The sequence below is a fragment of the Molothrus ater genome, chromosome 1, assembly GCF_012460135.2.
Source record: "Molothrus ater isolate BHLD 08-10-18 breed brown headed cowbird chromosome 1, BPBGC_Mater_1.1, whole genome shotgun sequence".
NCBI lineage: Eukaryota > Metazoa > Chordata > Aves > Passeriformes > Icteridae > Molothrus > Molothrus ater.
In genome coordinates, this window is record NC_050478.2 from 581,231 (window position 1) to 602,758 (window position 21,528).

The 21,528-nt window shown below is 48.7% G+C and overlaps 1 protein-coding gene across 2 annotated transcripts in view; it reads right to left on the bottom strand.

Moving 5' to 3' along the window:
• Positions 1 to 21,528, bottom strand: part of SCAP (SREBF chaperone) — a 63,342-nt gene that overhangs the window by 26,174 nt on the left and 15,640 nt on the right. For both annotated transcript variants that reach the window (XM_036379211.1, XM_036379210.1), the window contains exons 3-4: positions 14,345 to 14,471; positions 10,366 to 10,523 (exon numbers count right to left, since the gene is read on the bottom strand). In XM_036379211.1, coding sequence (XP_036235104.1) covers positions 10,366 to 10,523; positions 14,345 to 14,471 — 285 coding nt within the window. The remainder of the gene's footprint in view (positions 1 to 10,365; positions 10,524 to 14,344; positions 14,472 to 21,528) is intronic.

The following is a 21,528-nucleotide window of genomic DNA, read 5'->3' on the forward strand; positions in this document are numbered from 1 at the left end:
ACAGAACCACAGAGCTGGCACACCAGACAGCTCAGCCTGACAACAGGCACAGATCTGATCCTCTCCTGCCTGCTCCTGCACTCGCTTCACACCCCGAGGCTCAGCCAAACACACGGGTGGGCAGGGGAGGTGCAGAGCAGCTGCTCTGAGCACTCACACAGCAGTGGGAGCAGAGGGAGAAGGAACCAGAAGTGCACAAGTGCAGAGTTAAAGGCTGTATACTGCTGGCAGCAAAGGAGCAAACAAAGACAATCTATTTATTTAGTGACAATCTATTTATTTGTTAATCTATTTATTTGTTATTAAGTGGATTCTTACACACCCTGGGCTGGTGCCACAGTGGTTGTGGCAGTGGGAGGCCCTGGACTGGCAATGAAGGGAAAATGTGGCTGTTGTATTATTAATTAAAGGGATGGGACTAAGATCAGACTAATAATGATTTATTGCTTAGATAATACCAATCTCAAAGGCCATGAGATTTATCAGACAGCAAGCAGTTGGTTACAGTCTAGGATGGTCACAAGTTCTTGGTTGTAGGACAGTGTGTAACTTTCTAATCCAAAGGACAGTTCCACAGAGCATGTTTTGCTTTTCTAACCTGCCACTTTCACCTCTTTCTACTGCAATGTGGATACTTTTGCCCAATAAGGTCTGATTACATGTACACATGTCTCTATTTTAATATCTAAACTCTTTATTCTATTACAATCACATTACTACATTACTATACTATAAAACACTTCATTATCTTATCTAATATGTCAATGTCTTATCTAACATGTTAATATCTAATGAGTTTCTTACTTACTAGAGGCCTATTCTTACTTATAACTATAGAAACATAGTTATAATTATAGAAACATACTTATAACTATAGAAACATAACTTATATAAAGTTATAGATATATATAACTTACAGAAACATAAGTTTATGATTTCTCTGTTCAGTGTCTGTGTACCTTGCTTTCACATCAATTTGGGCTTTTCCTAAGGCTGTGAATCAAACTCTTGTGTGTTTGTGAGGATTTCTATCTTTCTGATTCCCACAGCAAAGGAGGCTTGGCAGAAGGAAGGAGGGAAGTGGTTGTTGTTACAGGCTCAGTCCCACGGACAGATCCACACAGGATGGGTCAGAGCTCAGCCAGTGACCAAACTTTACAGACAACAAGGTGACCAGCTGCCAAGAACCAGCAAACCTGATCCACAGGAGGCTCCACGGCACTGGTATGGACTGGGTGAGTGGTTACACTCAAATGAGGCCACACTGCACAAAAAACTCCAATTTTTGGGAGCGCAAAGCAGGGGCTGGCACTGACCAGGAAGATGTGTCAAGGCATTCTCACAGTGCCCCCAGGGCCAGCTGAGACCTGAACAGAATCACCCAGACCTGGCACGGCCTTCACAGGGCAGAAGTAACAAAAGACTCTGCGCCTCTGGGCCAAGAGATTCTGGGCCAGTGGTTTGCTAAAGCAGTGCCTTAGGCCACGTCAGTCTGGCTGGGATAAAAGGTTACCCTCTGTGTTATGTCAGATAACATATTTATTACAGTAAGTATTTATTATATTTATCACAATATATATCAATTTATTATATATATATATATAATATATAATATATATAATAAATATATAAATAAATATAATTAATTTATATATTTAATATATATTAAATATAAAAATTTATTATATTTATCACAATATTATTATTATAACAAATATAATAAATTACAAGATAAATAATTTATTTATAATAACTGATATCAGACAGAATAAGTACAATAAATAAATAAATAAATAAATAAATAAAATAGATTTTTTTTCCCTATGTGTGTTTGCATATGTATCTCCACCTACATCAATACAAGTAAAATTATTTGTTTGGGTTGTCCTCAGCTACCATGAACACTCTGGATTTAATGCTATAGCCTGTTACTGTAACTTTTTTTATCAGTAATCATTATATATCTATATCTATATAAATGTGAAAAATGCATATGATATGATTGGCTCTTTGCAAATATTAAAATTAATACTGTATGTGTTCTGTTGGAAAGTTGTGCTGTATTAATCTCTTTTAAGTAGTGCTGTATTAACCTCTTTTAAGTAGTGTGGTAAATATAGTTTTTAGGCTATAGCATAATATTAAAATAGAAACTATGTGATGTAAGATACTTTTTGTAACTAGCTCAAGGAATGGAAAAGGATCAAGGATTTTTTTTGTGTAGAGATAACAGGACAGACGCCAAGATCCCAATAGAAATATTGCCACCTTATTGGGAAAGCCCAGACTTTGAGGGACCAAGAAAATTGATTTACAAGATGAGGAGGGAAGGCGAAACTAAGGAGAAACACCCTGGTTTGAAAGGAACCTTTGAATCATGTATGAGATACATGAATATGCAAGAAGCTATTGCTTTTAAGGGTTAATCCTTTGTTAGCAAGGTGTGCTTTGTGGCAGAGTGCCAGGCATCCAGACATCCATAATTCTTTGCTTTTTATTGTCTCTTAGTGCCCTAATTTTCATTACTAATTTTATTACTATTTCATTACTACTTTTATTACTATTTTTAATTACTATTTTATTACTAATAAACTTCTAAAATTTTGACACAAGTGAATGGCGTTTTTCACAATCTATATCTATCTATATCTATACATACATATATATAAATATAATAAATATAATAAATAACTGTTATGGACCAACAGGTTTCACGAGCTCTCCTGAGCACCGTGTGTCTCTGAACAGCTCCAGATGACAAAATTGAGGATTTCAGGACAGCTGACAGGGGGAAAGCCAGCCATGCTGAGCTGAGCCCAGCCTGGGAGGGTGCCTGTGGCTCCGAGGGCAGCTGAGGCCCGGTGCTCTGGTGGCTCTGGGTTCTGACCCAGTGTCTGTGGGTTCTGACCCAGTGTTCTGTGGGTTCTGACCCAGTGTCTGTGGGTTCTGACTTGATGTTCTCTGGGTTCTAACCTGGTGTTCTCTGGGTTCTAACCCAATGTTCTGTGGGTTCTAACCCAATGTTCTGTGGGTTCTGACTTGATGTTCTCTGGGTTCTAACCTGGTGTTCTCTGGGTTCTAACCCAATGTTCTGTGGGTTCTAACCCAGTGTTCTGGTGGCTCTGGGTTCTGACCCAGTGTCTGTGGGTTCTGACCCAGTGTTCTGGTGGCTCTGGGTTCTGACCCAGTGTCTGTGGGTTCTGACCCAGTGTTCTGTGGGTTCTGACCCAGTGTTCTGTGGGTTCTGACTTGATGTTCTCTGGGTTCTAACCTGGTGTTCTCTGGGTTCTAACCCAATGTTCTGTGGGTTCTAACCCAGTGTTCTGTGGGTTCTGACCCAGTGTTCTGTGGGTTCTGACCCGGTGTTCTCTGGGTTCTAACCCAATGTTCTGTGGGTTCTGACCCCGTGTTCTGTGGGTTCTGACCCAGTGTTCTGTGGGTTCTGACCCAGTGTCCTATAGGTTCTGACCCAGTGTTCTCTGGGTTCTAACCCAATGTTCTGTGGGTTCTAACCCAGTGTTCTGTGGGTTCTGACCCAGTGTCCTATAGGTTCTGACCCAATGTTCTGTGGGTTCTGACCCCGTGTTTGGGTAGCTCTGGGTTCTAACAGCACCAGGAGCCCCCGATGGAGGCTCCGCTCCACACCCCAGCTCCAGTCCGTGTTTTGCTCCCAACCAGCGGGCCCGCCCGGCCGCCCCAGAGCGCCCTCGTGTGGTGGCGGCCGGAACTGCGCCGAACCGCGGCTCCGGTAACGCCGGGGCTCACCGGGCCGGGGCTCCCCGCAAACCCGGGACGGGCACGGACACCCCTGAAAACACGCTCTGCATCCCACGGGAGCCGGTAGCCACTCGGGCAGCAAGGGAAGGGCCGGTGGGAGTCACTGCCAGACTCTGCAGGGAAGGAATAAAGGCAGCTCTGGCCATAAGGATGCACTGCACAGGCAGGGACTGATCCAAGGGAGACTCTGCAGGGAATGAATAAAGGCAGCTCTGGCCATAAGGATGCACTGCACAGGCAGGGACTGGCCCAGCTGCTGTGGCTGAAGCTGCAGCACTGAGGAGCTCTGCAGTGACAATCACTGTAGGGTTACGTTCTGAACTCTTGGGAAGGATGCAAGTTTGACAAGAAAGTCTCACAGATATGTGTCCTTAGCAGAAAGATTTTTGGATGTAGAATCTGAAGAGGGAATAGAGATGAGAGCAAGTTTTGATATAGAAGAAAAGAATTGCTGAGCCAGCCTCACTGGATAACCAAGGAGGCAAAGGGTGTGTGAGTTAGAAGGGGTTTTATGGCTTAGAGCAAAGGATAAACCCACCCCAAACAAGAAGATGTTTTTACCAAGCACAAAGAGAGCACAGGCAAACAAGTCAGCAAATGTGGCAAGTAGAAAAATGGTCTCAGAATTTTCCAAGAAAACTGAAAAACAACTTCTAGCTCAAACTGTAAGGTACTAACTTTTAGTGATTGGAGAAGAGTAACATGAATATGGTAATTATAGTAGTTATGATGGGCTGTAGATAAAAGTTAAGGTATAGATTGGTTCTACTGCATTAAGATGCTAAGCAAAGTATATAATGTATTTATAAACTAAACTAAGGGTATCCAGGCCTGCCTGCAGCTGGATCTGACAGCTGTGGGCACAGCTCTGTCAGCCATGACCCTGGACTGCTGTAACACCTTGGATACAATAAACTGCATTTGGATACAATAAACTGCATTTGGATACAATACACTGCATTTTGGATACAATAAACTGCATTTTGGATACAATAAACTGCATTTTGGAGAGCCCCTGGAGTCCCACATCTCTCATTCAGGCTCTTACAGAACCATGTCCTTAACTGCACAGCACCCTGATCTGTCAGCCACCCCAGCACCTCCTACAGAGACTGCAAAGGGAAGGAAAGGGAGCAGGGCTGGTTTTCCTGGGGCCACTCCAATGCAGCACACACAGAACCAATGGTACCTGACCCTCGTAAGAGAAATTCCCACCTGAAGCTCCTGCAAGCTGTGACACTGATAACAACAGTGCACTTGTTCTCAGTTTCCCATTTCATGTCATTCCTTCCAGAGGGAGCATCACTCCAGCTGGAGGAAGGCCACTGGAAAATAAATTTGGTGTGGAATTCCCATCATCCAAATATTTTGTTGAAATGATGGGAATTCCACACCAAATTTCTTTTCCAGTGGCCTTCCTCCAGCTGGAGTGATGCTCCCTCTGCAAGGAGTGACAGCCCAGATCTGCACAGTGGTAAGTAAAATCTTGGTCAGTATTGCTAAGGTGCTGGAGCATTTGAGGTTTCAATAGTTTGCTATGGTCTGTCCCAGTAGTTTTGCAGTGAATATGAGTCATTGCTTCAGAATGCTCATCTCTTCACCCTGTTTGTCACAGGGGGTGGAAAAGACTTCCCCCTGAATGTAACTTGAATTTTCATATGATTCTGGAATCAGTTTTGTGCACCTCTTCCCATCTCCTCGGGGTAAGGTATAGAATTCCCCATTGCAGCAGGTGGCAACAATTTGAGTTTCATTCCAGCTGCGCTGCCCTGGGGCTATAACCAGATTGTTCTGTAGTACACACACATTTGGTCAGGCTATTGCAGGTTACTGGTCAGGTCAGAACTGTCTAACACTTGGTGTGGTGAGCAAGGACACGTGAAATGCTGAACTTCACTGAGGAACACTGGACTAAGAACCATGAATGGAAGTGAAGGGAGTCACTGACCCATCACTGAACCCCTCCAATCACTGCAACCAAAAAATTAACTCCAGGAACTTGGATCCTCATTTGCATCCCACCTTTCCTATGATTTTAATATGTGGGGAACATCCTGATCTACACGGACTGGTAACAATACAAGTGAAATTACTTGTTTGGGTTGTCCTCAGCTACCATGAACACTCTGGACTTAATCCTATACCTTGTCACTGTAGCTTTTCTTTTAATCAGTAATCATTATGTATCTATATCTACATCTATCTATCTGTCATCTATCTAATCTATCTATTATCTATCTATATCTATCTATCATCTATCTATTATTTATCTATATGTCTATAGATAGATGGATATATTTTATCTAGCTATCTATCCATCTATATAATCTATTATCTATCTATATCTATTATCTATGTATATATCAATATATCTATATATAGAGAGATATATTTTATCTATCTATCTATCTATCTATCTATCTATCTATCTATCTATCTATCTATCCATCCATCCATCCATCCATCCATCCATCTATCTGTCTATGCATCCATCCCCTGAGCAGGGACACTGCTTTGCTCTGTGGTTACTCCAGGGGCTGAGTGAAGGAGCCTGAACCCCTCCCCATGTCCATGGGCAGCTCCATCTGCCCCTCACTCACTGCTGATTCCTTTGCCAGCTTTAACACAGGCACCTCCATTTCTGCAGTGTTTATGTTGTAAATAAATAAATTATGCCATAATTTACTGGCACTTCTTCAGTTTTAAACTGGGGAGCGTTTGTGATTAACATCTTCCATCTGTTATTTCCTGTCTGTTTAATAAATAATTCACTTTATAAAGACACCTCATTTGCCATCACCAGAACATGTGGGCCAGAGGGAGTCCTTAAATTTAAACTGCTGCCAAAGTCTGAGGCTAAGGCCTGCCTGGCTCTGGCCCTGCACATCTCAGGAAGGTGCTTCCAGATGGCAAATGAACTGAAGCCTTTGTAAGATCCCTCTCCAGAAGAGATTTCTTGTATAATAACTACAAAGAACGAGCACAGACATTCAAAAATTATTATTTGCCTTTGTGAACACTCCCTGCACAGTGTGCACCCTGTGGCTGCATGGCAGGACACCTGGACAAGGCACAGCTGTCAAAAGACAGCCATGGAAAATACACTTCCAAAATATAGTGTTTATAGGGACAAAAGCTTTGGGGGTGAACATTTAAAGGAACTGATGCAGTGATGGCTCTGGAAAGGGCTCCAGGAGGAGCAGATGACCCTGGTTTGGATTTTATCAGCTCTGGAATGTGGCAGAGATAAGAGCTCATGCTGCAGATAAGGCCAGGGTGTTCCTGTCTGCAGGCCAGGCTGCCATCCCTGTCCCTGGGGGATGCTGAGAGCACACAGTGACACCAAACCCACAGCTGGGGCAAAGCACAGATTTCAGGGCACTCCTGACCTTTACATCGATGAGTGCAGCCAGGGGAAACACACCCATGCTACACTTAACACTTACACCTGCCCAGGGACACTTAACAACCTTCAGCTCCTCCTGGAATTTAAAATAATATAAAAGATACATAAGAGAATAGAAAAGAATAGAAAATAGAATACAAAACAAGCCAGTTTGCATGTAAAAAAATTATTTCTTCTCAGCTTTGTTACAGGCAACAAACAAGAACTTCATAATGACTTTTGAGGTAATTGCAGAATTCATCTCAAAATTAGATGTTTCCTGAAATATCTGAATGCATCCCCAAAATGGTAACCTTGCCCCAAGGCTTAGGTCTAAATGCTGAAGTAATTTTCTCCTGGTGGTATGAAGAATAATAACAAAAGTAATGATTTTGTTCCTGGGTTGCATCAGTGCTCATCAAGGGCAATGCCAAGGGGAGATAATGAAAACACAATGAGAAGACAAGGGAGATAATGAGAGCACAGCACAGGCCTGGGAGCAGTTGTTTCTGCCTGCAATTGGCAACAATGATTATCCCACAGGATAAGGGGGGCGAGGCACTGAGCACACGGCCACAAGGTCAGTGCCAAGGCTGGGGGAGCTGCCAGGGAGAGGAAAACTGACGAAATCTGAGGAGCAAAAATGGCATTTCTAAAACGTGACCTCCGAGAGCAGCGGCTGGGGGTGAAGGATGGCTCCCCAAAAGGACAAATCATCAGCTAGAGGAGCAGGGTGGACACTCAAAAATGATCCATTTAATACCCCTTCTGTTACCAGCACAAAGATCAAGACCCCACTTGGGGGTAAAAAAGATTTCCTGCTTTGAGGTGGGAGCTTGTCAGCTGGAAAGGACAGAGGGACATGGGGACATCAATAAATCACCTCTTAATGTGCAAAACTGATGTGAGTGGGCACAAAAAACAGACTTGTGATCTGAGAGAGGCTTCAGGAAAAGCCTTTCCATGGAAAACATCCCCCAAGTGAGACTGCCCTGACAAACTGGGTGTGGTTCTGCTCTCCCAATTCAGGAATGTGCCACTAACAGCAGCAGGACCAGGATGGCACCTGGAGTGCTGAGCCTGTCACCAGTGAGCCCAGAGATTTCTGTTTGGCTTTTAACAAACAGGGGGCAGGGCTGGGCAGGGGGAGCTGAGGAAAGCTGTTGTATAGAGGCTGCAACAGGATAAAACCAAGCAGGTACAAACTGGTCCTAAAAAACAGCCAAAGAAAGCCAGGAGAAGGTTCCTGAGCAGGGAATTGCAGCAGTGGCCCAGAACCCCCTGTGACAGGGAGCTGGTGTGGAGGTGAGGACATCCTGAGACACCTGTGCCCCCCCACAGGCCCCTTCTGGGCTCTGACCAGAAAACTCCTGAGGACTTGCAGTGCCTGACCTGGAGCACAGGGAATGCCCCAGCACAAATGTGAACTGCCCCATGTGCAGGATGGATCCCACCTTTAGGACACCCCCAGCTCCTGCCCAGCCCTGGGGCAGCCCTCTGCAGCCAGGTGTTGCTGTGATCTCAGGGTTTACCCCAGAAACCCGGGTCCCTCCCCTGAGCATTCCCTCCCAGGCGTGTCAGTCACCTCTCCTTCCCCTCCCAGCACTGTCTGTCAGTCCTGCAATTCCAGAAGGGATTGGCAGATCCAAAGGATGCCCTCTGTCCCTGGGGGGCATGGGGCCATCCAGGTGTCCTTTGTCCCTTGTAGCTGGTTGGTGGCTCCCTGCCCCTTCCCTCCTTTCCTCTCCCGGGTAAAAGAGTGAGGAACCACGGGCTCAGGGAGTTCTGTTGGAGCTGGTGCTGCATGCAGAGGCCTGAGGGCCAGAATAAAGCTCTGGATCCAAAGCCTCCATCAGAACCGACTCCTTTCCTTCACCATCCCTTAAAGCTTCTCTGCCAGAGGGAAACCCCAGGAGCAGCCCCTGTTATGGGGGGAAGCTCCATCCCAGCAGCACCAGAGCTCCTGCAGGCCTGGACTTGTCTCCAGTGCCAGCTGCAGCACCCAGCCAGGAAAGAGTGTCTGTGGGGTGAAACACCACACACCCAGGCAGGAAAGAGTGTCTGTGGGGTGAAACACCACACACCCAGCCAGCCAAAAGTGTCTGTGGGGTGAAACACCACACACCCAGGCAGCCCAAAGTGTCTGTGGGGTGAAACACCACACACCCAGGCAGCCCAAAGTGTCTGTGGGGTGAAACACCACACACCCAGCCAGCCAAAAGTGTCTGTGGGGTGAAACACCACACACACAGGCAGCCAAAAGTGTCTATGGGGTGAAACACCACACACCCAGCCAGCCAAAAGTGTCTGTGGGGTGAAACACCACACACACAGGCAGCCAAAAGTGTCTGTGGGGTGAAACACCACACACCCAGGCAGCCAAAAGTGTCTGTGGGTGAAACACCACACACCCAGGCAGCCAAAAGTGTCTGTGGGGTGAAACACCACACACCCAGCCAGCCAAAAGTGTCTGTGGGTGAAACACCACACACCCAGCCAGGCAAAAGTGTCTGTGGGGTGAAACATCACACACCCAGGCAGCCCAAAGGGTCTGTGGGGTGAAACACCACACACCCAGCCAGGCAAAAGTGTCCCTGGGGTGAAACACCACACACCCAGCCAGGAAAGAGTGTCTGTGGGGTGAAACACCACACACCCAGCCGGCCAAAAGTGTCTGTGGGTGAAACACCACACACCCAGGCAGCCCAAAGGGTCTGTGGGGTGAAACACCACACACCCAGCCGGCCAAAAGGGTCTGTGGGTGAAACACCACACACCCAGGCAGCCAAAAGTGTCTGTGGGGTGAAACACCACACACCCAGCAGCCAAAAGTGTCTGTGGGTGAAACACCACACACCCAGCAGCCAAAAGTGTCCCTGGGGTGAAACACCACACACCCAGGCAGCCAAAAGTGTCTGTGGGTGAAACACCACACATCCAGCCAGGCAAAAGTGTCTATGGGGTGAAACACCACACACCCAGCCAGCCAAAAGTGTCTGTGGGGTGAAACACCACACACCCAGCAGCCAAAAGGGTCTGTGGGGTGAAACATCACACACCCAGGCAGCCAAAAGGGTCTGTGGGGTGAAATACCACAGTGCTGCTGTTTGGTTCAGCAGCCACACAAGCCAATGCATGTCCCATCTGCAGTATTAGTGACACCAAGAGCCAGGTGTGCCACAGCAGTCCCCACAGGGGCTCACCTGTCCCTCAGGGCATGGTTCCTGATCTCCTCCACCAGCGGGAAGACGCGGGCCAGCGGCGAGCGGAACGCGTCCACGGCCAGCAGGTTCTTCTGCCACGGGGACACGGTGGCCTTGACAAAGATCTGCTGGATGTAGGCCACGGGGGCCCCCACGTACTGCAGGGACACAGGGCAGGGTCAGGGGGCTGGGGTGATCACACACACACACACACACAGACACACAGCTGCCCCAGGGTTCTCCTGGGAAGTTTCCCCAGAGAAAGAATTAAAGCAATTATTATCTCTCCTTCTGTAAGTGCTGTTTATAGGTATGATCCTCCAGAGTGTGCTGTTCATAGTTTGCTGATAGTGTGAGAGAAGATTCCTAAAAACCAATCTGTGGTGGTGTTCACAGGGGTCCCAGGACGAGGGGGGAGACGAGAATCTTGACTCCATGTTTCAGAAGGCTGATTTATTATTTTATTATATATATTATATTAGAAGAAAATAATATATTAAACTATACTCATATTAATATTAGTATAGCTTAATATTGATATATTAAACTATACTAAAGAACAGAAGAAAGGACTTCATCAGAAGGCTTGCAAAGAAAGAAGTGGAATGATAACAAAAGCTCGTGACTCTCAGAGAGTCCGAGCCAGCTGACTGGGATTGGCCATTAAGTAGAAACAACCAACATGGACCAATCAAAGATGCACCTGTTGCACTGCTCAGCAGCAGATAATTATTGTCTTTCTTTTCCTCTGAGGCTTCTCAGATTCCCAGGAGAAAAATCCCGGCAAAGGGATTTTTCAGAAAATATCATGGCTACACCAATCAAGTCTTAAGTCCACCGTTGTTTCTACAAAAACTGTAGATTTCTAATTAAAAAGTGCCTTTTCATACCTTCTAATGACAGAATCTCTGTATCAGCTTTGTCTGTTATTGCAAGTGTGGACAACCCTGATGAGGGGAGAGAATGATGTATCTGACTCTATGTTCTCAGAAGGCTCATTTATTACTTTATTATACTATATTATATTAAAGAATATAATATAGATATAATATAGTATAATAAAGTATAAAATATAAATATAGTATAACTATACAATAAAACATAGTATGGTATAACTATGCTATACTACACTAAAGAATACAGAAAAGATACTTACTGAATGCTAAAAAGATAATAATTGAAAACTTGTGACTTTTTCCTGAGTCCCAACACAGCTTGGCCCCAGCTGTCCAATGAGTCAAAACAACTCCCACAGGAGTCCAATCAAGCAATCACCTGGGGTGAACAATCTCCAAACACATTCCACACCAGCACAACACAGGAGAAGCAAATGAGATAAGAATTGTTTTCCTTTTCTCTGAGGCTTCTTGCTGCTTTTCAGCTTCCCAGGAGAAAAATCCTGGGCAGAGAAATCATGTTCAGGGGGTGTGAATGCCACAGTCTGTCCCCAACACCCCTTCAGTGACAGGAGCCTGTACAAACCCCCAGTGGGATGGGGCTGCTGGGGAACACCTCTTGAGCTCTCTGATTTTCCAGCATCAGCCTCATCACATGGTTATGGCAATGGGAAGATGCCAGCAGCTCACATCCCAGGCAGCACACAAAGAACTTCATGTCACAACTCACTTTAGAAGTTTTTTAACCAATCCCACAAAGCAAAAGCACATTGACAGTGGTTCTATCCAAGCAGTATCAGCACAGGTACCTTTGGTTAAACAATGCTTGCTTCTTTCCAATACAACACCTGCTTGTGAGCCTTCAAACACAACGCACAGAGCTCCATTATCAAGCTTAAAACTTCCTCATATCTCACTAGATAAACTTTCCTAAAATCCTCAGCTTTTAAACATTCCCACAACTGGGGAGCTCCCAGAGAACCAGAGCAGGAACGATGGCACTGCCACATTTTCTGGAAAAATCCCTTTGCCATGTGGAAACCCCAAGCACCAAAAATATTTCTCTGTCTGCTCTGGGGTGCCCTCACCCCCAGAGGAGCTCTGATTTTGACCCTCATTCATAGAGAAAGTTTCCTAAACTTCAAGATAGACTGGAATTCACAAAAGTGTAAAATAAATTATAGAGAGTAGTGTAAGTATATCACTTAGTGAGAAATTTAAGTTTTAAGATTTTTTGTATATTGTAAATAAAAAAACCATAGAAAACACAGAATGTTATCCTAACTTTCTTCTTCATACTTCTTCCTTCTTCTTCATAAGTAGCATTTTGTAATTACATTAAAAAGTCTGCATTGCAAGCTCTTTAAAATCAATTATTAAGTTAAAAAAAAATCTGTCAGCTCTTAATGAAATAGTCTAGTCTTAAAAAACCTTGTAACAAAAAACTGTTAACCATTTTGTGCCTTCTAATAAAAAACTGCCAAACTCACAGTAATAAAACTGTTTTACTAATAAAAAAAAATAATAAACACTTAAGTCCAAACATAAACTATTGTCTCAAGTGCCTTTAATCCAAACCCAAAAAAAAAACAACAACTAAAACCCCCACAAGTGCCATATTTTCTGGAAAAATCCCTTAGCCAGGATTCTTCTCCTGGGAAGCTGAGAAGCCTCAGAGAAAAGGGAAAACAATATTATCTCATTTGCTTCTCCTGTGTTTTGCTGCTTTGGCATGTGGTTGGAGATTGTTTATCCAACATGTGAATTGTTTTTATTAATGGCAAATCACGGTCAGGCTGTGTTGGGGCTGTGAAGAGAGTCACAAGTTTTCATTAGTATCTCATTAAACCTTCTGTAAATATCCTTTCTCTATTCTTTAGTATAGTTTTAGTATAGCATTCTTTTATATAATATAGTAACATAAAATAATAAATCAGCCTTCTAAGAACATGGAGTCAGATTCATCATTTCCTTCCTGCCATGGGGGACCCCGAAAATCCCACAGAAGGGCTTTGCCAGACTCTGCTCTCCCTTCCCAAATCAGAGGGGGAACACGAGAGGACTGAGCAGGCAAGAACAAAAGGAGTCTGGTTCTCTGTTTGTGTTGTGGGGACCTCAGAGCCCACCCAGTGCCACCCCTGCCATGGCAGGGACACCTCCCACTGTCCCAGGTGCTCCCAGCCCTGTCCAGCCTGGCCTGGGGCACTGCCAGGGATCCAGGGGCAGCCCCAGCTGCTCTGGGCCATCAAGTGATGGGCAACCCAGCAGAGCCCTGGCCCCTCTCTGTGTCCCCAGCAGGGCCGTGACCCCTCCCCATAACCCAGCAGGGCTGTGTCCCCTCCTCGTGTCCCCTCCCAGCGGCTCCAGCAGGTCTATGTCCCTCCCCATGGCCCCAGCAGGTAGATGTCCCTCCCCATGGCGCCATGGCCCCAGCAGGGCTGTGTCCCCTCTCCATGTCCCCAGCAGGGCCATGTCCCCTCCCCAGTGTCCCCAGTGTCCCCAATGTCCCCATCAGGGCCATGTCCCCTCCCCAGTGTCCCCAGTGTCCCCAGTGTCCCCAGCAGGGCCATGTCCCCTCCCCAGTGTCCCCAGTGGCCCCAGCAGGGCCATGTCCCCTCCCCAGTGTCCCCAGTGTCCCCAGTGTCCCCAGTGTCCCCAGCAGGGCTGTGTCCCCAGTATCCCCAGTGTCCCCACGATGTCCCCAGCAGCACTCACCCAGTCGGGGCGCTCCCCGTGCTGCATTCCCTGCTCCCCAGGGGCTGTGTCCCCAGTGTCCCCAGTGTCCCCAATGTCCCCATCAGGGCCATGTCCCCTCCCCAGTGTCCCCAGTGTCCCCAGCAGGGCCATGTCCCCTCCCTAGTGTCCCCAGTGTCCCCAATGTCCCCATCAGGGCCATGTCCCCTCCCCAGTGTCCCCAGTGTCCCCAGTGGCCCCAGCAGGGCTGTGTCCCCAGTATCCCCAGTGTCCCCAGTGTCCCCAGCAGCACTCACCCAGTCGGGGCGCTCCCCGTGCTGCATTCCCTGCTCCCCGGGGGCTGTGTCCCCAGTATCCCCAGTGTCCCCAGTGTCCCCAGCAGCACTCACCCAGTCGGGGCGCTCCCCGGGCTCCCCGTGCTGCATTCCCTGCTCCCCGGGGGGAGCGTAGTCCTTCAGCGGCGTGCTGAACTCCACGGGGCCCGTCCCTGGCAGAGGCAGCTTCAGCAGGGGCGAGCTGGGGGGACACAACCAGGCAAATCCCTCACTTGGGAGGTTCATGCACTTTTACAGGCAGAATAAATTCGGTGTTTCCTGAAATATCTGAATGCGTCCCCAAAATGGTAACCTTGCCCTGAGGTTTAGCTCTAAATGCTGAAGGAATTTTCTCCTGGTGGTATGAAGAATAATAATAAAATTAGGAATTTATATTACATCATCATCATCATCATCATCATCATCATCATCATTATTATTATTATTATTATTATTATTATTATTATTATTATTATTATTATTATTATTATAGAAGAGTTTAAAAAATGAGCAGGCCCACTTTGGCAAAGCCAAGCTGTGCAGGACAGGAGACCCAGCAAGGGGGCTTTGGCTTTCGTGGGACACACTGCTATCCCAGAGTCCTCCTCCCTCGGACAGGGATGGAAAAGTCCTGGGAGAGAAGAAGGGAAGACCTGGCAGGGCCTCTCCTGGATTCCCCCATCCAAGCTGGCTGTGGCAAAACCTCTCAGTGTGGCCATGGCTCAGTAACTGCATATCCCACCCAAAGCCCAGACACTCCCTTGTTCCAGTGGCTGCTTCCCTGCCCCAAAGCCTTTATAATCCTCTGCTTTTCCTCTATTGAATTCAAACTATTTCCAAAACTTGTCATTAGCTTCATTGGTCCTCAAAGCACTTTTAAGAGCAGCAGTGAGACACCAAAACTGTCAACTCTTGATCTTCTTGCTGCTTTGCCACCACAACCTCTGGTGATCGTAGTTCCTGTCCCGCAACAGAGACTTTGAACTATTCAGAAATTGAGAAAATGAGGTTACAGAGAGTTTAGAATCAGGTTTTTAACTCCAAATGTTCTCAAAAGTGGTTAAAAGCAAATCAGAATTGAACTGGTGGGAAAAGCAAGGCTGCTGACACACAGAGATCCACAGAGAATCTGGAACTGTCTGAACACCAAACTGAACTGGAGATCAGAACTTCAGTCTTTTTGTGGCCCTACAATTCCTGATATATTTTCCTGTTTGTAGATGAATTTTGTGGCAATACTGACACAATAAAGAGAAAGGCCTTGGAATTGTTTTCCTGGCCACTTCATTAGGGATTAGCTTGGATCATCAAAGGCCGTGGAGGAACAAGCAGCATCTAAACACAAGGCTTCAGAGAGAACAACAAACAGCTGGAAAAGAACAATGAAATCAGAAGCCAAGCTTGTCAGATTTGCTCTTTATTGCTCTGACAGAAATACATCTAATTATTAGCATTTCCTTGGGCAAGGGCAGGGAAGAGAAAAAGGAACAGTAAGATCAAGCATAAGTGATAAACAAAGCAGAGCACCTTCAACAGATGCTTAAGGAGGAATTGTTTTTTCCCTAAATGATTTCAGTGCTGGCAGCTGTGTCCAGAAATCCAAGGAAAGCACTTGAGATTCACAGAAGGTGCTTCTGCAGGGAGGTATTCCCTGTGAGCCACCTGTGAGTTGGGAGGAGTCACAACAAGTGTTTTTTGTAGAATTTGAATAATTTACAACCAGAGACTGCTCAGATTCAGTCTGATTGTGGAGTCAGCTCAGGTTCAGTCTGACTGTGGAATCAGCTCAGGTTCAGTCTCACTGTGGAGTCAGCTCAGGTTCAGTCTGACTGTGGAGTCAGCTCAGGTTCAGTCTGACTGTGGAGTCAGCTCAGGTTCAGTCTGACTGTGGAATCAGCTCAGGTTCAGTCTCACTGTGGAGTCAGCTCAGATTCAGTCCCATTGTGGAATCAGCTCAGGTTCAGTCTCACTGTGGAATCAGCTCAGGTTCAGTCTGACTGTGGAATCAGCTCAGGTTCAGTCTCACTGTGGAGTCAGCTCAGGTTCAGTCTCACTGTGGAATCAGCTCAGGTTCAGTTCCATTGTGGAATCAGCTCAGGTTCAGTCTCACTGTGGGGTGTTTCCCCTCCCTGGGTGTCTGTGCTGGCAGTGCTGGCTGTGCTGCTGCTGTCCCAGGGCCTTCCCAAGGGATCTGTCACCCCTGGGATCCCCGGGGCAGCAGAGTCCCCTCCCAGGGCAGGAGGGCTCAGCTCTCCTCCAGGCCCAGCGGCAGCTGCTGACTCCAGGTGGGATGAGCAGCTCTGCTGAGGGACCAGAGCAGAAGGGGATCCTGGATTCTCTCTGAGCTCTCAGTCCTGGGCCACGGCTCAGCGTGGAGGGAAAAGGGGCTCCTTGTGTGAACCTGGCCCTGCTGGTTTGGGACCCACCAGGTGCTGGGAGCACGGAATGCTGGAGTGGTTTGGGATGGAAGGGACCTGCAGGATCATCCAGTGCCACCCCTGCCATGGCAGGGACACCTCCCACTGTGCCAGGGTGCCCCAAGCCCTTCCAGCCTGGCCTTGCCAGGGGTCCAGGGGCAGCCCCAGCTGTGACAGCTCTGGGTCACTGACACTGCACAGGGGCCCCACCTCAGCTCCAGGGAAGGCATTTCCAGCACTTGGGTTTGACTCTCCTCACATTTCTCTGTGTTAGGGATTTTTTTTGAGCAGCAGGGAAAGAGGTGAACAGAATGGAAAGCACAGACAGAGGAGGGAAGAACAGCAGGACCTGAAATGGCCACAAAGCAAAGCACAGCAGCTCCAGCCCAGCAGCAGGAACAGCCTCTGTCCATGCAGGGCCAGAGCCCTGGAACAGCTGCCCAGGGGGGCTGGAGTCTCCTCTCTGGAGACATCCCAGAGCCACCTGGACACAGCCCAGGGGACCCTGCCCTGTGCCCTGGCAGGGGGCTGGCCTGGGTGGCATCCAGACCCTCCCAAGCCCACCCATCCTGGGATCTAACAAAGATGACAGGAAAGCTCTCATCTGATTTAGGAAAGGCTCTTTTGAGATGCTCATGTCCCTGTGCACCCTGACACCCCTCTGGAAGCCAGAATAAAGGAAACACAGATTCTGTAACCAGCTGGAACTGCTGAACTGCAGCAGGAGCTGCATTCCAGCCAGCAGCATGAGGAGGAGCAGGCAGAGGTGCTCATCCAGGCACTGACAGATTTTGAAGACAGCTCAGGTGGCCAAGGTGGAGCAGGGCCAGGAGAGCTCCAGGCAAATCCCTCCCTGCACACTCCCCCTTGCCAGCCCCAGGGGCAGGAGCTGCCAGGGCTCAGGTAACAGGAAAGGAGCTGATCCATGGAATGAAACCAGCTCCCAGCAGGACAAGCTTTGGGCCTGTCTGCAGCCAAGACAGAGCAGCCTGGAATCCCACTGCTGAGCAGGGAGGGAATCTGCTACCAGGGTCCTGCCACAGGGCTGGCAAGGCCAGTATCTGGCAGCAACAGTGCCTTTTTAGCCTTGGCAAGTGCACCACCAACCTGCTTCTGAGTGAGTGGTGGTGGCTGTGCCCTGCTTCCCTCTGACAGGGCTCCAAATTCTGCCCTGGAAAGGAGATTCCCCTCTCCTGTGCAGCACAAGCTGCTCCCAGAGTCATGCTGGAAGCCCACAGGAGACTCTGTTCTCTGGGGATCTGAAGAGTCTGACTCTAATTCAGGTCCTCTGGCTCCCACACAAATAGTACAGACCTGTGCAAGAGTGATACAATCTTACAGAAATAAGGGAAGGTTTATTTTACATAAATAAACATGTACACACACACACACCTCCCCAGGGGCTCTGGTTCCAGCCTGTTCTGCCATTCCTCAGGAGCAGAACCTGTGCTTTGTTCATTAACAAAGCCCTGTTTAATTGCCCTAAACCTGCTTCAGACCCACCTGGCTCATCTGCAATCCTCACCTGAACTAAAAGCTGTTCCTCAGGGTGACACTGGCATTTCATATTTACCCCAATGGCCACATCCCCAGGTGTCACCTGTTCCCCTCTGGGCTGCTGTCAGACGGGGCTGGTGACACCCCCATTCCAGGGAAAATGCAGATCCCAACACAGAGCCATTCAAGTGGGATGAGGAAAATTAGTATCACCTACAAAGGGATTTATAGTAGAACAAGAAAACTCTCCCTCTGACATGGGGACTAACTTGGATTTTCAGACTTTAGGACTGGAGAGTAAGAATGAGTCACAGGATTTTTTGCTTTGGGTATTAATTTATTCTCAAAGCCAGAGGTGCTGTGTCTTGTCTGTCAGTGACATTAAACACAGGGTCTGTACAAACCCTTCCAAGGGGAAAGGCACCCAAAACAACCAGACCAGACTCTGTGGTGACCTTATTCCCTGCATGGCACTGCCCTCACCTGCCTGAGGCCAGAGCCCCTGGTGGATAAATTGTGGACCTTGCACTTTATTTCAACTTTTGAAAACTGCCAGCACACAAGAACGGTGGGGATTGACTGATGTGAGGGGGAGGGAAGCCACAGTAACTGAGATGATTTTGTCTGCAGCAGAATTCCACAAGCTGTCCTTGGTGCCAGGCACAGCAGGCAGGGCTGGTGCACCTCCCCTGCCTCTGACAGCTCAGGGTACCAGACCCACCCTCGTTTGCAGGGATGTCTTTATCCATTAACCCTGTTTCAGGAACATGGAAGGGGTCACAGGTGGCCTTGGCAGTGCTGGGAAATCCTTGACCTGGAGGCCTTTTCCACCCTTACCAGTTCCATGGCTCTGTGAGCTCCCTGCCCTGTGCAGGTCTCAGTGCAGCTGCACACAGAGCTGAGGGTCCTGCCCGGCCCTGCTGCACAGAAATGCTGCCTGAGTGAGCTGCTGCCTCAGTGCTGGGCCCTGATCCTCCCCCGGGGCTCAGGCTGTTCCTGGGCGGTGTCTGCAGAGTGCTGGGTGCATCAGGGAAACCCAGCCGGGAGAGAGGAGAGGAGAGGAGAGGGAGAGGGAGAGGGAGAGGGGAGAGGGGAGAGGGGAGAGGGGAGAGGGGAGAGGGGAGAGGGGAGAGGGGAGCTCCCATAGAGCACCCACAGCTCAGCTCCAGCAGGGGACCCGTGCCAAACAGCACAGTGCATCCTCCTCAGCACCCAGGCAGCACCATGCACCAGCTCCCAGGCAGAACAATGCACCCAGGCAGCACAATGCACCGATGCAGCACCATGCACCAGCCCCCATGCAGCACCATGCACCAGCCCCCATGCAGCACGAAACACCAAACACAGCACAAAGCACCCATGCAGCACACTGCACTGGCTCCCATGCAGCACCATGCACCAGCTCCCAGGCAGAACAATGCAGCAGTCCCCATGCAGCACAATGAACCACCTCCATGCAGAACAATGCACCCAGGCAGCACAATGCACCGATGCAGCACCATGCACCGGCCCCCATGCAGCACCATGCACCAGCCCCCATGCAGCACCATGCACCAGCTCCCAGGCAGAACAATGCAGCAGTCCCCATGCAGCACAATGAACCACCTCCATGCAGAACAATGCACCCAGGCAGCACAACGCACCGATGCAGCACAAGTCACCCAGGCAGCACAATGCACCTGCCCCCATGCAGCACGAGACACCAAACGCAGCACAAAGCACCCATGCAGCACAGTGCACCGGCTCCCGCGCAGCACAATGCACCCGTGCAGCAATCCCTTCACTCTCACCCCCTGGCACGCCAGGTGCAGGACCCACTGTGGAACAGTTCTCACCTAATTAGCAAAGCCACTCCTCACAATTAACCCCTCGTTATCAGCGGGTAATGCACAGCAGCCCAGAGCAGGAGCTGGAACACCCCAGAAACGGCTCCTAACAGGGCCCAAGGCCTCCAGCCGCAGCCAGGCTGGGATTCTCTTTCTGCAGAGGTTCTCCTGCTCCCCAGGGCTGTCACCAGGCCTTTGCCACCTGGCTCTGCCAGGGCCAGGCTCTGCTTTGCTCAGGAATTCCTGGAACTCATGGAAGCAAACAGACTCCTCACACCTGATGGTGTCCTGGGCGGATTTCTGCAGCCTGGAGGGAACCAGACACTGCAGAACCCTCAAAGGTTGGCACTCAGGATGCAGACACTCCCACAAACCCCCAGTTACCAAAACCCTCCTGCTCTGCAGCCTCAGCTGCCTGCTCTGAGCAGTGACAGGGCAGCTCCAAGCCCTGACCCAGGGGGCTGAGCTGGTGACCCCAGTCAGATCTCCTCCTCTCCAGGAAATCCTGAATTTCAGAAGGGAATAAGCACATTTTGATCCCTCCCCAAACGTGACACTCTGGGTGAACATTCACACTGCAGCAGTTTCCTGCATTTTCTGCCTGGGAGAGCTGGGATGAGGAGCCTGAGCCATCCTGGAAGCCATTTCCAAGCAGGAGTGAGGTGACACAGTGACACACGGGGGACCCTGGCTTGGCTTTGCTGGGTGCAGCTTCCAGGTGAAGAAATGCCACTGGAAAGCTGCACCTGGCAAAGCTGGAGCAAAACACAGAGATTGCCACCTTGCAAGTAGCGAGATATATCCAGATATCTCTGTCTTTGATATCTTTCATATCAAAGACAGAGAAATGTAGGAACCACTTGGGTGGGCCTTGTAGGAGCTTCATGTTCTACAGGACAAGCCTGAGAATAAAAGTGTCCCTGAAAGGTACAAGGGGTCCTGTGGAGCAGTGAAAAGCCAGGAAGCAACGGCCCCACTGCTGCTCACAACCACAAAGGGTTCCAGCCAGGAGAAGCCACCCCAGAGGTTTTCCACGTGTGAAAATCCTCCCTTTGATGATGTTTTAACTGAGATGTGCAAGCAGCCCCCGCCACCCCCACAGCTCAAAGGAAAACCTGTGTCTGTGCCAACACAGGTGGAGCTTTCCTACAGACAGGGGAGCAAAGCATCACAAGGGGCTTATTTTGCCCAAAAGAGACAAGAGAATTGAAGCCTGCAGGACACAGTCTGTACATGCACATGTGTGCATGGTCTGGGGACAAAGGTTTGCTCTGCCCCACAGTGCCCTGCTGGAGGTGATTCTGAGCCCGTGTGACATTCCTGGGAGGAAAATTATATCCACCTGCAAACCAGGGATCCACATTAAGGTCCATAAGGACAGTGGGGAATCCACTCCCACATGGGCATGCCAAGGGTGAAACAGAAGAGTGCAGGCTCCAGGGAGAACAGGACAGGCAGGTGTGCAAGGAAAGATCAGCTTTCCTTCTCCCCATTTTTAATTCATGGCTTTGGAGGCCAC